A 13709-nucleotide genomic window follows, 5' to 3' on the forward strand; every position below is an offset into this window, starting at 1 on the left:
GCAGACTTAAGGGACAATTCCTGACTTACATTACTGGAGTATTGAATGTCACTGCACAAATTCTTTAAGGCAAGTCCTGCCGGGGGTTTTTAAATTTTTTTTTTGTTACACATGGAAAAAAGTGGAGTGTCAGGTCTGCTGGCTTAAAGGCAGGCAGATAGTTTGGCAAGGAATTAAGCAGGAAGTCAAGATTTGGGACTTTGGGACATCTGGGACTTTTATCAGTTGGAGCAGTCTGGCCAAAACCAGCAACATTATAAATTGGCTCCTATCGAGTCCTTCCTTGGTGGGCTAGAAGGTGCAGTCCACCTTCTGGCAGTCTATAATAATGTTATAGCTCAGTGGACAGGCAGTGTGGTGTAGTGGTTACAGTGTTAGACTAGGACTCTGGAGATCCGGGTTCTAGTCTGCACATGGCTTCGAGGCTCAGCGGGTGATGCTGGGCCAGCCGCTAACGCTCAGCCTAACCTACCTCACAGGGCTGTTGTGATGAGGATAAAATGGAGAGGAGGAAGAGGCCCATGTAAAGTGTCTTGTAGGAGAAATGGTGAGATGTAAAGATAAAAATAAGTATTATCATATAAATATTAATTATAACCAGTGATGTAATATGATTATATATTATATAAAATTATAAAATACACAATTGTTGATACATTCTACAAAATTATATAATTATATATATTATTTATTATTCTGATACTCTAATAATAATAATAATTGAAAGCATTCTTAGCAAATAAAACAAGGAAAAGAAAGGTATTACGTGATTCATAATTTGTTGCTGAATCCCTTAAAATGCAACTCTGAAAAGCATAATTGCCTTATTTCCTATCCGTAAGAGGCAAAAAGGAACATTCTGCCATTTAAACAATTAACAGCTGAAGCCTCAACTCTAGGCAATTACAATAATGTATAATGGCAGCAAAGAGGCAACTTTTCTACAGTTTCGAAGGGGGGAAATTAGATCCCTGTTCTTGGTTTACCACTTGTCAAACCAGGCATTTTTCAGGGTAACTTTTGGAGCAGCTTAAGTGACAGTGTGAAGTAAATCAAAACTCAGTTTCAGTATTTTCCCTTTTCTTTCCTGTACTTTCTAGAGGTTATTTTTCCCAGATGTGCCTTAAGGCCCAACTCCCATTTTCATTGCTCCTTCTTGTGGGCTTCACAGAGCTGGCCTTCTCATAAAACTTCTGAGACATGTTGATTTAGAAATTAAATTCTGAAGGTCCCGTATAGGCTTCCTCCCTTCCTTTAACGGAGCCACATATTGATGATGGTAAATGTTGCTGGAACAGACCGGTAAAACGGTTTTCCCTCAACCAGGGTCAAATGAAATTTCCAGGCAAATATGTTTAATTCTTCAAAGGATCAAAGCTTAGAGCAATTTAGAAACTCGAATTGGATTTGGGCATCACTAAATCAAATAGTCAGGTAGCAGTGAGAAACATCTGCTGTCATCTAGGGGCATTTGTTGGTATTATCAGATGCAGAGAAATGTGATCATGTATCAGAGAAAATTCACAGGATATTAAGAATTAAGGTTGATATCCTAAGTGTATTTAGACCAGGGGAGGGAAGCAATCCTATCTCCTCTGTCAATCTTTCAAAGTTCTTTCATTCTCTCCTCATGCTTCTTTGTTTCCAGTCCCTGGATCATCCTTGGAGATCCCCTCTGAACTGTCCCAGCTTGTCTGCATCTTCCTTCAACTGTGGTGCCCGACCTGGACATGGGACTCCAGGTGAGGCATCACCAGGGCTGAGCAAAGGTGAACTAGGAAGTCAGGGGATCCTCAGGTGATACTTCTATCTCTGCAGCCCAAAATAGCATTTGCCCTTTTTGCTGCGCATGGTTGACTCCTATTCAGCTTGCGATCCACAACAATCCCAAGGTCTTTCTTGCTTGCGGTATTTGCAGAGCCAAGTATTCCCCCCAAGTATTTCTGCATTTAGCTCAAAGATATGGAGCGCGTCTGGCGTGAGCGTTTGACAGCAAAGACAGCGAAAAACAAAACCGAGATGGTGAGATACTTACTGTGCTCCATTCAGTACTAAACCACTTCGCACCACAAGGCCTGAGGTAGCAAGCTTGCTGGCTGGGGGGTCTTTCCAAAAATGAACACTCGTAGGGATTCAGTATATCAAAGCTGTTTTCAGTCTTTCTAATACAAAGCACTTCTCTCTGCTGGGTTCCACTGCCACATTCAATTGAACACTGTATCGGACAACAGAAAGCAGAAACGGTAGGTAGCCAGGCTGGAAAACATTTTCTAAGCACTTCCCCCTTTAACTCCGTTTGCTATTTGTCATCCTAATGAATGGGCAGAGAGGGGCAAAGCATTCCCAGAATCTCCTCATTCCCATGCCCAGTTCCCATTCCCATCTGCTGGTGCTGCACAAAACACGGAACTTGTTCAAATCAAGCCGGATTTGAAAGGGACATTTCTGCAGATCTCCCCAAATTTGGGTCAATCCAATCACTCAGAATTCTTCCAGGACTTGGGATTCCATCTATTAAGTGCACAGAAATTGCAAGATGCAAGAGACGCTTGCATTCGGTGCTTCGGACAAATTATGCTCATGTGTTTTGCAGGCAAGAATAAAATCCTCACATGTTCTTATTAATGGACATAGCCATGTAATTCCAATATTTCAGCTGACCTTCATATCTTCCCCCACTATGGATCCACCAGCCCACACGGTGGAGAGACAGTGGAGGGACTCTCGCCATTTCTTCACGACCAATATTTTTGTAACTGTTAGTAAATTCCAAAGCCATTCCTGTCCATCCAAGTGAAATTATTTGTGGATCAAAAGGGCCTGATGTTTAATCAATTATCTGGTTCCAAAAACTGTCCCACGGGAAAAAGTCTGCTTTTCATTCAGAGCAGTCCCAAAGTTTATCATTTCTATTCTGATCGATCTTTCCAGATGCTAAAATATTTCACTGAAAATTGGCACTGCAATCATCCTAATTAACTTTCAAAAACCCTTCCTTTCACTGGTTAGGTTCCCCTTTGCTTCTGACTGGGGGCATCTTTATCCTTCCTGAAATGATCCTAGCCAATCAAGGACCACATTGTGACTCCAAAAATGCCACTGAGAGTAGGGATAGGAAAATGTCTATTTCTAGCTCATGTCACTTCGGCATGGTCCAGTTCTCTCCTGGGTCTGAATTAATTGCATTTATTTCCTTATTTATTTATGTAGTTTATACTCTATCCATTTTCCTCTTACAAGGAACGCACGATGAATCGTGTAATCCCCTGCCCATTATTTTTAAAGTCTACATGAAAAATATATTTAAAATATTATATAAACAAATACATTAAATAGATAAATTTAAATATATTTACAATCTTAATGTATTTTCCCCTAAAATACACAGCCTCCTTCAAAATGGCCTATTTTTTCAATGCATTTTGATTCAGTGTGCAAGCTGAAGACTGTATTGAGACATTCAAAATGCAACAGGTGGTAAATAACCAGTTGTGAATTAGAAGGTGAAGATCAGTTCATATTAGAATTCCTGGAGACTGAATCACTCAAGCATCACATGTTAAAGCAAAGCCAGGTTCCTTTGAATGGGTTAATATTTTCAACTTCCTTCAATTCAGTGCCTAAAAAGCACTAGAAAACAGGGACAATTTTCATTCTCTCGCTAGACAATGAAATACCTACACTAGATATCTCTCTACAGTTTAATACATGTTCATTTGAAAATTTGTTTAAAACAAATTGCTAAGATACCAACTAGGGCTGAATGGGAATTCCAATTTGTCTATTTATATCATGCGCTAATTTTTGTGAGTAGCATCAGTTAATCTATCCATTTCAGCAATATCTCATTTGTTCAGCAATTGTTATTAATAGAATTTGAGGATATTCCAAGTGGCAGCCCATGCAATTTTAACAGATACTTCAACATCACATTCATTCTTTCATCAAATATTCATTCTTTACATCTTTTAGTAGCTTTTCAAAGCCACGAACTGCAAGGCAAGGGTCTGAGAAAGGAGAGAACAACCCCCTCATTTGTGCAAGAGATGCAAATCAGTTCAGTTTGGCTGAAAATGTGTATTCTAGATCAGGCTTAAATTTAGAAGCAGGAAATGGAAACATTTTGATACCTAGCACTAAACTTTGAAATTGGGCAGACAAAGTGTGAATGGAAAGGCAGTTGCAATGACTTCTACACCCCAGAACAAAACGCAACAGCAACTCTGTAAACAGGACCGACTCTGTGTTAAAGATTTGTTCCACTTCTCTCGACAGCTGGACCTTGATTTTTACACTTAGCTTCTTTGTATTTATTGTAGCTTTATTCAGAGAGACAGATACATCTTTCTCTGCCCAAGAATGGTTGCAAGCATTTGACTTCGATCGGAAGGATTAATTGATTCCGTGCAGAAAACAAAATATACAGGAGACTTAACTCTTGGCTCTCACAGAATGATGGTATCAGTCTGTAAGAGTCTTGCTGGAATTTCATAACTTCAAGAAACATCTACTTTTACTTAAAGGTGAAGCGGGTACACAAAGAATCAGACTTTGACACTTGGTTGCATAAGATCTTTCTCCACACTTTTGATGGTAGAAGAGAGACATCTGTAATTCCACTTCATGTCCCTATCAGACTGTAAGCTCTTTTTCTTTTTGCATGAAAACCCATGTGTCTTCCCCAAAGGTACACATCAGCTGTGTGCATTTTTGAAAAGTGTGCATCCTCTCCCATTGACATCACCAACAAAGGTGCGTATAGTCAAGGCTATGGTTTTCCCAGTTGCGATGTAAGGCTGTGAGAGTTGGACCATAAGGAAGGCTGAGTGCCGAAGGATTGAAGAATTGTGGTGTGGGAGAAGACTTCGAAGAGTCCCTTGGACTGCAAGGCGATCAAACCAGTCAGTCCTAGAGGAGATCAACCCTGACTGCTCTTTAGAAGGCCAGATACTGAAGTTGAAGCTCAAATACTTTGGCCACCTAATGAGAAGGAAGGACTCACTGGAGAAGAGTCTAATGCTGGGAACAATAGATGGCAAAAGGAGAAGGGGACGGCAGAGAATGAGGTGGCTGGATGGAGTCACTGAGGCAGTTGATGTGAGCTTAAGTGGACTCCGGGGGATGGTGGAGGACAGGGAGGCCTGGAGGAATGTTGTCTATGTGGTTGCGAAGAGTTGGGTGTGACTTTGCGACTGAACAACAATGGACATTTCGAACATGCGGTTCCATTGCTGCCACTACCATTTTTGCACAAATTGCAAGCTTGAAATCTGGCTGCAGATTGCATTACGATCTGTGATTGGTGATAGGAGGCATGACCTGGATAAATACCAGTCAAAAACAACTTGAAGCAAATGTTAAAGACCTCCTCGTATATCACTGGACAGAATCCTCTACCGATTCTCCTCCATCCCACCAAATCCCTCCTGATAGCCATGGGGCTTACCAATTCCATTGCACAAACAAGGTCTTGCCTGCTTCGAGTCCTGAAAGGGGCAGAGACACTCACGTCTCAGAGAAATCAGGACAACACCCATGCAACACCCATGATCATACTGTCTCTCCTCCGGACATGAATCTTGCTGCTCATTTCAGATCACCCCACCGAATTCTGCCCATCTGAAATTACTTAACCATCGACTGTAAAGCCTGGTTTAAGTCTTTTCTGCTCCATGCACCTTCAGACAAAGAACTAAGGTTGATCCCAGATTCTGGACTAAGTTTTTAAGCCAGGAAGACCTTCCCACAGCACCTGTTCGCTGTGAAGCTCAGTGGGGGACTGCCTCATTTTCACCATTAATGAATTACAGAAGTTTGGCAGGCCTTGGAGTCTGGAAAACAGTTTTATCTACTGATGTAAGCCATGACTGAACTTGATGGAGTTTCCCATGTCCAGCATCCCATTGGAAACTATTGTCTCCATGACATGCTGGTGAAAATCCCAGAGGCATCTGGTGGGCCATAAGTGAAAACAGATTGTAGGACCAGACAAGCCTTTGATCGAAGGTCCAGCAGGATACTGCTTCTGTTCTTATTACTCACGATCACTAATTGGAACCTGTATTTGTAGAGGATTATCCTCACTGAATATTATTCCCCATCACTGAGGGTGGAGATGAACAGCAAGAAATCCCTACTTCACATTGTTCAAAAAGCAGGCCACTGAAAAGAATAGCCCATGTGAGCCTGCATCTCCCAGTCGGAAAACTAATTGGCATCTGTGTTTAATTATGTAGTCTGGCACACTGTGCCAACTGACTCTGAATGGTTCGAGCAGCATTGGGTCAGGCATTCAGACATGATCATGAAAGAGAGAGGCTACTGTGGGCAGGTTTCAGAGGAGGGTTCCCATCAGCTCTTGCCAGTATGGCCAATGGCCAGGGATGATGGGAACTGTCCTCAAAGATATCTGGGAGGCATTTGGTTGGCCACCCCTTGGCTCTTCTTGCCATATTTGCTTGTTTCCTGGATCATCTCGCTGGCTATTGTGGGAAGCATCGTGCTGAGCTAGGGAGTCCTGGGTCTAACCTAGCATGACACTTCCTGCACATCTATTCCAACCTGCCTGGATGAAGCGCTGGGAAAGAAATAAAGCCCTGTTTGGCTGCTCAACTTGCAGCAAACTGAACAAGCAAGCCGGGAGAGGAGCTGCATGGGTTTAGCCCACCCCCAACAATGCACACACCGTGTCCCGGCTTTGCACTGTGGGTATAAACATCTGCAGAGAAGGGTTCTTGTAAGACATCTGTGGACTTTTCCACTCAACAAGCTCTTCCTAGCTACTCCGTGTGTTCCTGCTACCGGCTTGGAGGCTTGGGAATGTCATATGTTGGATGCCCCCAAGGAGCTGGCATTTCTGATCGGAACCAAATCCAAGGACAGTAGAAGCCAGAGAAAGGTTCGGCCAAACACTAGTTGATTATGGATGTTGTGATCTTCCCCTGAACATTTCCTGACACACGTCCCCCGGTTAAATTATATCTGGAATAATCATAGGATTGTTGTTCTTTTCCCAAGACAACATTATCCAAAAACAATTCTTGAAAAATATGAAGGTTTCACCTTCCTCAGTGAAACCAACCCTACTGAAGTTAACATTTTTGTTCATGTTTTTGTTAAGCAGCCGAGGTGAGAATTCAGCTTTTCTTGCTTCCAGAAAGATCCCATTCCGTTCAGTATTTGGGAAGGATTAGACTCCACTGGGGTGTTATTTCATCTTCGTAACACACTCAAGAGCAAGTGGTGTTGGTTCCAGTTCTGAAATGCAAATTTTGGCTCCTGCAGCCCTCAACTGTTTCTTTAAAGGTTAAATACACACACACAATACTGTTCCTGGCACTTTCTGAACAAGGTCTTTAGAAGACAAATCCAACAATATATTGGTTTTTATGTCACTTGAAATCTCCAGAAGGGTTTTTTTCCCCTCTTTTTTCAAGCAAAGCACAATTCAGTGTTATTTAAAAGTGGGGGGCATTGTTTATACTTTGGGTAGAATTTTTGTAATATCCTGAATAGATACTTATCCTCAACACCAGTGAAAAGTACACGGCGTACTGAGTAAAATCAACACATGTTTCACACGGGCCACACTAAAAAGCACACACTGTGACCAGAGTCTGAAATTGGTAGGTCTGACCTTTGTGTTATTCATGAGGAACTTTTACACTCATGGAGCACAATTACTCCCGGCTCCAGGCAATTGCCAAAAAGGCCTCTCCCAGTGAATCTGCCTTGATACCGCCATCTTGTTTTCTTGAAAGTGAGCAAGCAGGCAGTGGCATCTCCTACTCCAGCTCATCCTGCTCTTCCTATTCTTCTCTAGAGTGGGAAGCAAGCCAAGATGGAGGTTGAAATGAGGACAGGGAACTCCAGGGGACATTTGCCCATGGAAGCCTGCTGTGTTTTGGACCCCAAGCAGATGTGCAACCAAGCCCGTGCTTGTTCTCGGGCACAATCTAGGCCAGATAAATCACTTTGAAATACACACAATGAGACCGTTCAAATACCCAGGGAGGTAAAATAGGAAAGGCAGAGGGCAGGATTAGACCTGCGGGGCATGTGAACCAGGAGGGCAAATCTGAGCTGGACATTGGGAGAATGGTCTTGAGAGTAACCCAGTTACTGTGTAGGGTGGGTAACCTCTCCATCTGTGGAGGTGTTCCAGCAGGGAGTGGTCAGCCCTCTGCTGAAAATGTTCTAGCTTTGAATTTCTTGCATGGAGCAAGGGGCCAGACGTGGTGGCCTTCCAGGCCCATCCAGCTCTATGGTTTTGGGAAATCAGGGGACTTGTGAATCAGCAAAAGCTGAGCTCATTCTGAGCCCAGTCTACCTCAGATCATGACCCTTTCCCCCTTTTGTATTCATCCAAATAAAAAAGGAAAAAATCAAAGTAGCTGCATGTGTGAAGCCCATGCATTCTTCTCTCACTGATGGAGGTATAATTGTGGACATTTTTCAAACATATGGATTTTTTCTTGCACATTCTTCAGTGTAAGAGCTCCGTCAAGCACATTTTTGGAGGTGTGTAAATCACAACGCACGCTCAGAAATGTACAAACGTTGACCCTGTTTCTAAGCTACATAAATAATTGGGAACCAGATAATTTCCCCTAATCTCTTTTTCAGATGAAACCTGCTGAATGGGTCCTGAGCAGGTGATGAAACATCCTTCTGGATACCATGCACCGCTTTGCTTCAAAAATTTTTCAATTGTTTCACTAGACGAATTGCCTATATCTTTCTTTTAATTTTTGCTTGATGAGAAAGTGAATGGCAAACATGCGCTGTGAGAGATTGATCTAATCTTCATCAAATTATGCTCACTTAATTTCTACTGACCCGAGACCTTTCAGATGAAGAGGACATGTGGCAGCTGGGTTTGGTAGAGCTCTACCATATTTTGGCTTCTCTTTGAACTGCTCAAGAGTTTTGCCCAGGTAGAAATTGCACTTTAGAAGCAGGTTCATTGACCACGCTGGATTACAGGTATGCAGAGCAGGGATGTATGAAAACTTGGCTTGCCTTTCCTCCAGTTCATGCCTCATTGTCTCAGATACAATCTGCAGCTGAGGCCTGGAGATTTCTGAGCTTACAGTGAGATTTGCAGTCCAAAATAATGCATTCATCATTGTGTGTACACTTGGAAAATATGCATGGAGAACTACATACTGGCATTTTTCGTTCCATGTGAAAAGAATGTGAGCATTTCAAGGATATGCATAACCTGTGTGTAGATATTTTTAAAGTTCATGAGAATACTCACCCATGAAAGAGCAAAACAAAGATTGCATTTTGATAGAAACATGAGATGGAACAAGCTTTGAAGCGGCATGTGAAGAATTCTGAAGAAATTGAGGTAGGTGTGATGCTTATTCCCAAAGAGATCTTGACATGGCCATTAAGTGCCCTCAAAGCGGCCAAGATACATTTTAAATTAATAAATAATACTGATTCCCTGACTGGGACAGGGATTCATTTCCTAATGGGACCAGTTTGGAAGAAAACCTGCTACCCTCCTCTAACTATGTCTATAAATCAGATCCCATGAACACAGTTTTTGCCATTTTTGTATATGTTATTTGTTTTTCAACCATGTGCATATTTGTGTTGTAAGCTAACAGTAGAGAATTAAAGTATTATGAGTTTTAAAATGTCCATGGGTGCATATTCTTGAAGAATTTATTACTTTGGAGAAATAAATTAGAAGCCTGAAGCAATAGTGTAGATTTATGGATACGTTCTGTGTGGGTGCCCAGGAGTTGGAGACATAATTCCCGTTAACAGCATTCTAAATAGCTAGCCCTAGAGAAGATTAACTCTTCAGAGGCCTGTTAAAAAAACAAAACCTTGGAGCTGCTCCACCATTTACAACCCATTCAAAGGTAACATTCTGGAAAGGATGTTTATGCAAGGAGAATGAGATTCGGGGGCTCAGCGTAGGCTTGGTTGGGGGGGAGCTCTCAGTCGTGGTCGATGCTATGGAAAGGAAATGGGAGGCTATTTTAGGACAATTTAAGCCTTCTCACTCTGAAATACGAGTTTGATGTCAATACAAAAGAAAGCCTTGAGACTTAAATTTTTAAATATTTAGGGAGGGGGGTCCAAATTGTGTCTATATTTTTTTTCTTGTGCGTATAGGGAAGTGGGAGGTGGAATTGCTGTATTTCATTATGATTTCATAGTTTGGGATTTCAGTGAAATTCTCAGCCAGCATTTTTATTGCCGTGAGTTGCTTTTGTTTGTATAACTCATCACTAATCTAATTTAGATCTCTTTCCTGACAAAACGCTTTGAGGATGGGGGCAGTAAAGAGGCACCATTCTAGTGCAGAAGACACGAAGCCCAACAAGTTCTATCATTTGTTTTATCAAAGGCATTTGGTTAATTGGCATGATCAGCCACATCAGCGGTTGATTATGATAATGAGAGAGAGCTTTGCTTCATCAAAATCAGAGGAAGAGGACTCTTCCCGTGCTGGAAGAAACCCTGATTCCAGTGAAAGCTTCTCCATCGTGAAGAGCAGCAGACAGTAATTTTTTATTTGGACAGGGCAGGCACACAGTCCAATCATTGCACTGACTAGAGGGGGAAAATATCCGGTGAAAATGTATTTGCCCAATATTCTTGCAAAGGTCTTGGACAATGACTGATCTCAGTTGCAATGGTTGAAGTCTAGGAATACGTGCCTTTTTTCCCAAAGCACTTAATTACTTACTACCTTTATTCTACAAGGAAATCAAGGGGGCTTAAATAATCCCCCACTGTTGGGGGTGAGAAAGTCAGTTGCATTCTGACTGGGAATTGGAGGAGGAGGTCCTCATTGTGGGCCAGTTCCAGACATTGGGATAAAAGAAGTGGAGGCACTTGTCCCTGAAGATGAAGGTCCTCTGTATCCATGAAGGTCCTCCATGACATTGAAAATGCTGGATGACCGGGGTACTGAATGTGTACACTCCAATCTCCAGGCCCGGCTCCTTCCCAGATATCAGGAATGGGCTTGGAACAGGGGAGTTTCTCAGAGGCAGCCGAGGTGGGCACAGCTCTGAACCCCAGGATGCACCATCAGCAGAGGAGGGCTGCCCAGTTAGAGGAACGGTGTACAGAAAGGAGGCGTGCTCATTTCCAAAAGGCCCCTCCCACAAGGATAGGGCTCAAACATACTCAAAAGGAATGTTTCTAGCATTAAATACTAGACTGGGTTCAATGAAACACTCTGAGCAAGCTCAGAGATTCATTCCGATTGTTTGTGCTTCTGGAAAACACTTTCATAAATAAAGATTTTTTTTTGCAAAGGTCTGTGGTTTGAATGAGTAAAGGGAAGGGACCCAGCTTGTGACAGCCACCCTGTTTTATCCATCAAAGAATCCTTTAGGGTAGGTTAGACTAAGAGTCAGTGAAAAGCTCCATGTCACCTAGTGAACGTCATGGTGGAATGGGGATGGAAACATTGATCTCCCAAGTCCCCAGGTCAACAAATTGACTCTCATCATCCTCAGCTAAACCAACATTTTTTTGGCTGATAAAGAACATTTCACAGAATACAACAAATGCAACCTGTGAGCATTTGTGGCAATAGTTCTTGGACCAAAGAACAGAACTGGCGTGATCTTTGACTCCAATATTTCCTTAATTTAGGAACTCTCCTTTCTCAGCATGGGTAAGAAATGTGTCAATTCACACGTCAAAGTGAGCCTCAAACCAGGGCATATTTTACTATTGGTCCTACTTAGGTATTCTGTTTCTGTGTGTTGCAAGTGTGTGTGGAAGGGACCGCACTATCGTTGCCCCCTTGCTTGCATTTTCATTGCCCTGTGACTCCCTGAAGGTGAAGGCCTTCTATGTCCATGGAAGATCTCCATGATATTGAAAATGCTGGATAACTGGGGTACTGAAAGTGTACAATCCAATGCTGGGGAGGGCCACATGTGGTCCTTGAGAAATTGCTGGTCTTTGATCAGTCCTAGAAAGCAGAACCAACGGTCTGTGGTGATGGGAGTTATCCTCCAGCAACATCTGGAAGGTCACACCCTCCCAACCCTTGCAGCACTGAGGGGGCCTTCACTAGGCTCTTCTTGTGTTCTTTGGACATGGCACAAGCTAGAACTCTATTTGTTCCTCAACCAGAACGAGCTCAGAAAAAATCTCCATGTCTCTTCCAGTCCTGTGCATTGCACTGCAGAGGAACTAGGAGCTCAGCCAACAGGTTCACCTCAAATAGCTGATCAGGGCATTGGGACAAGCAGCCCTTCTGGCCCCAAGAAGTTGCTAAAGAGTCTGTACAAAATGGGAGGCTACTCTTCAGATGCCGCTTGACTGCGTCCAAAATTCCTGCACCATGGGGAACTGTGCTTTTCAACTTGAACGGAAAGTAATGTTGAAAGTTTAGTGAAAGGAGAAGAATGCATTGTTGTGAAAAAGCCAGATATACTTGCGACTAGCAGGGTCTCACTTCCAAAGCCAGTCTTGTTGTATCTAAAAAACAGAATGGCTTTATTCTATATCATGCTTCTTGACTTTCCAGCTGATGTACTTTACTCCTGGCATCCTGCTGATTGGGTCACTGCTAGGAGAGCTCCTAGAGTTGACTTGCTCCTTGTTCTGAGCTCTTCTAGGGTCTCAGCAAGTGTCTGGTTGTACTAACGAGGGAGATGGACAGCAGATGTGGCGAAGAAGCTGCTGAGTGGGCCAGAACAGTTGGGAACATGGCACCGCTGCGAAGGTGATGCTCAAACCCAAATAAGGCACAAGATCCAAGACAGCAACCAGGAAAGTTCAGCAGATGTTTAGGCATTGTCCTAGAAGAAGAAAAGTTCTGAGGCCAATGCTTTATAGCATCCAGTAGGGCAAGGGGGGTTCCTTGAGGTCAGCTGATGTTCTGCAAAAGCTGGCTGGCACTGCAGCCTAGGGGGCATCCCCAAAGCCCCGAGCTGAGCCTGCCAGGCACAGAGTGAGAACAGAGCAAGAGGTGATGCGCTGGAGCCAAAACTTCTGAGGGCACCTGAAAATGATTGGGTGAACACTGGCAGAAGTGCAGCCTAACGCAAGAGAGCTCTGTATGGGGTGGACTCCGTCAAACAAGCCCATTAGTTAGAGAAAGAGTATGGAGTGAACACTGTCTCTTTGCCAACTCTCCTGGTCACTGTGACCACTGCAGGACATGTTCCTGATGGTTTCACATGGACATTTGGCCCAACCAGAATCTACCTGGAGAAGTTTTGGAGGTAGCAGTTCCACATCTGTGGAATTCCCTGCCTCTGGAGGTCAGGAAGACCTTGTCCTGGTCCAGCACCTGCTCACAAGATGCATATTTCAGGAAGAGTTCTTTGATGGAACAGTCATGGTTTCTATGGATTAGGTTTTTCTATCTATTTTATCTTTTATTGCTCATGTGCAGGACGCTTTGGAGGGTGTTCCTCGATAGGATCTGATTGGTTCAGAGTTGGTTTGCAGTGTGGCTTGAAATGAACAGGGTTCTTTTCGGACTGGGGACCTGGAAGCTCAGACCCAAGAATGAATCAAAGCAAACAGAAGGACAGTCACTTGTGAGGTTAGTTGGATCTGCCTATCTCAAGCACACTGATATTGTCATATTTTTAGGGCAAGCTCATTCTCTCAAAAATCCACACAGAGATTCCTGTTCTGTGCTTTTGTGAAAAATGCATCACTGCATTCAATTGGTCCACATTTTTTTTATACACATGCACTTATGT

At 43.0% G+C, this 13709-nt stretch overlaps 1 protein-coding gene across 3 annotated transcripts in view; it reads right to left on the bottom strand.

The window, feature by feature from the left end:
* THSD4 (thrombospondin type 1 domain containing 4) overlaps nucleotides 1–13709 on the bottom strand; it is a 121258-nt gene that overhangs the window by 11661 nt on the left and 95888 nt on the right. For 2 of the 3 annotated variants that reach the window (XM_044438993.1, XM_044438994.1), the window contains exon 10: nucleotides 2036–2215. In XM_044438993.1, the coding sequence (XP_044294928.1) occupies nucleotides 2036–2215 (180 nt within the window). Of the gene's footprint in view, nucleotides 1–535; nucleotides 2216–13709 lie in introns of those variants that run through there. The other variant, XM_044438996.1, reaches the window with a different exon arrangement.

The sequence above is a fragment of the Varanus komodoensis genome, unplaced genomic scaffold (assembly GCF_004798865.1).
Source record: "Varanus komodoensis strain SLA01 unplaced genomic scaffold, ASM479886v1 scaffold33, whole genome shotgun sequence".
Taxonomy (NCBI): domain Eukaryota; kingdom Metazoa; phylum Chordata; class Lepidosauria; order Squamata; family Varanidae; genus Varanus; species Varanus komodoensis.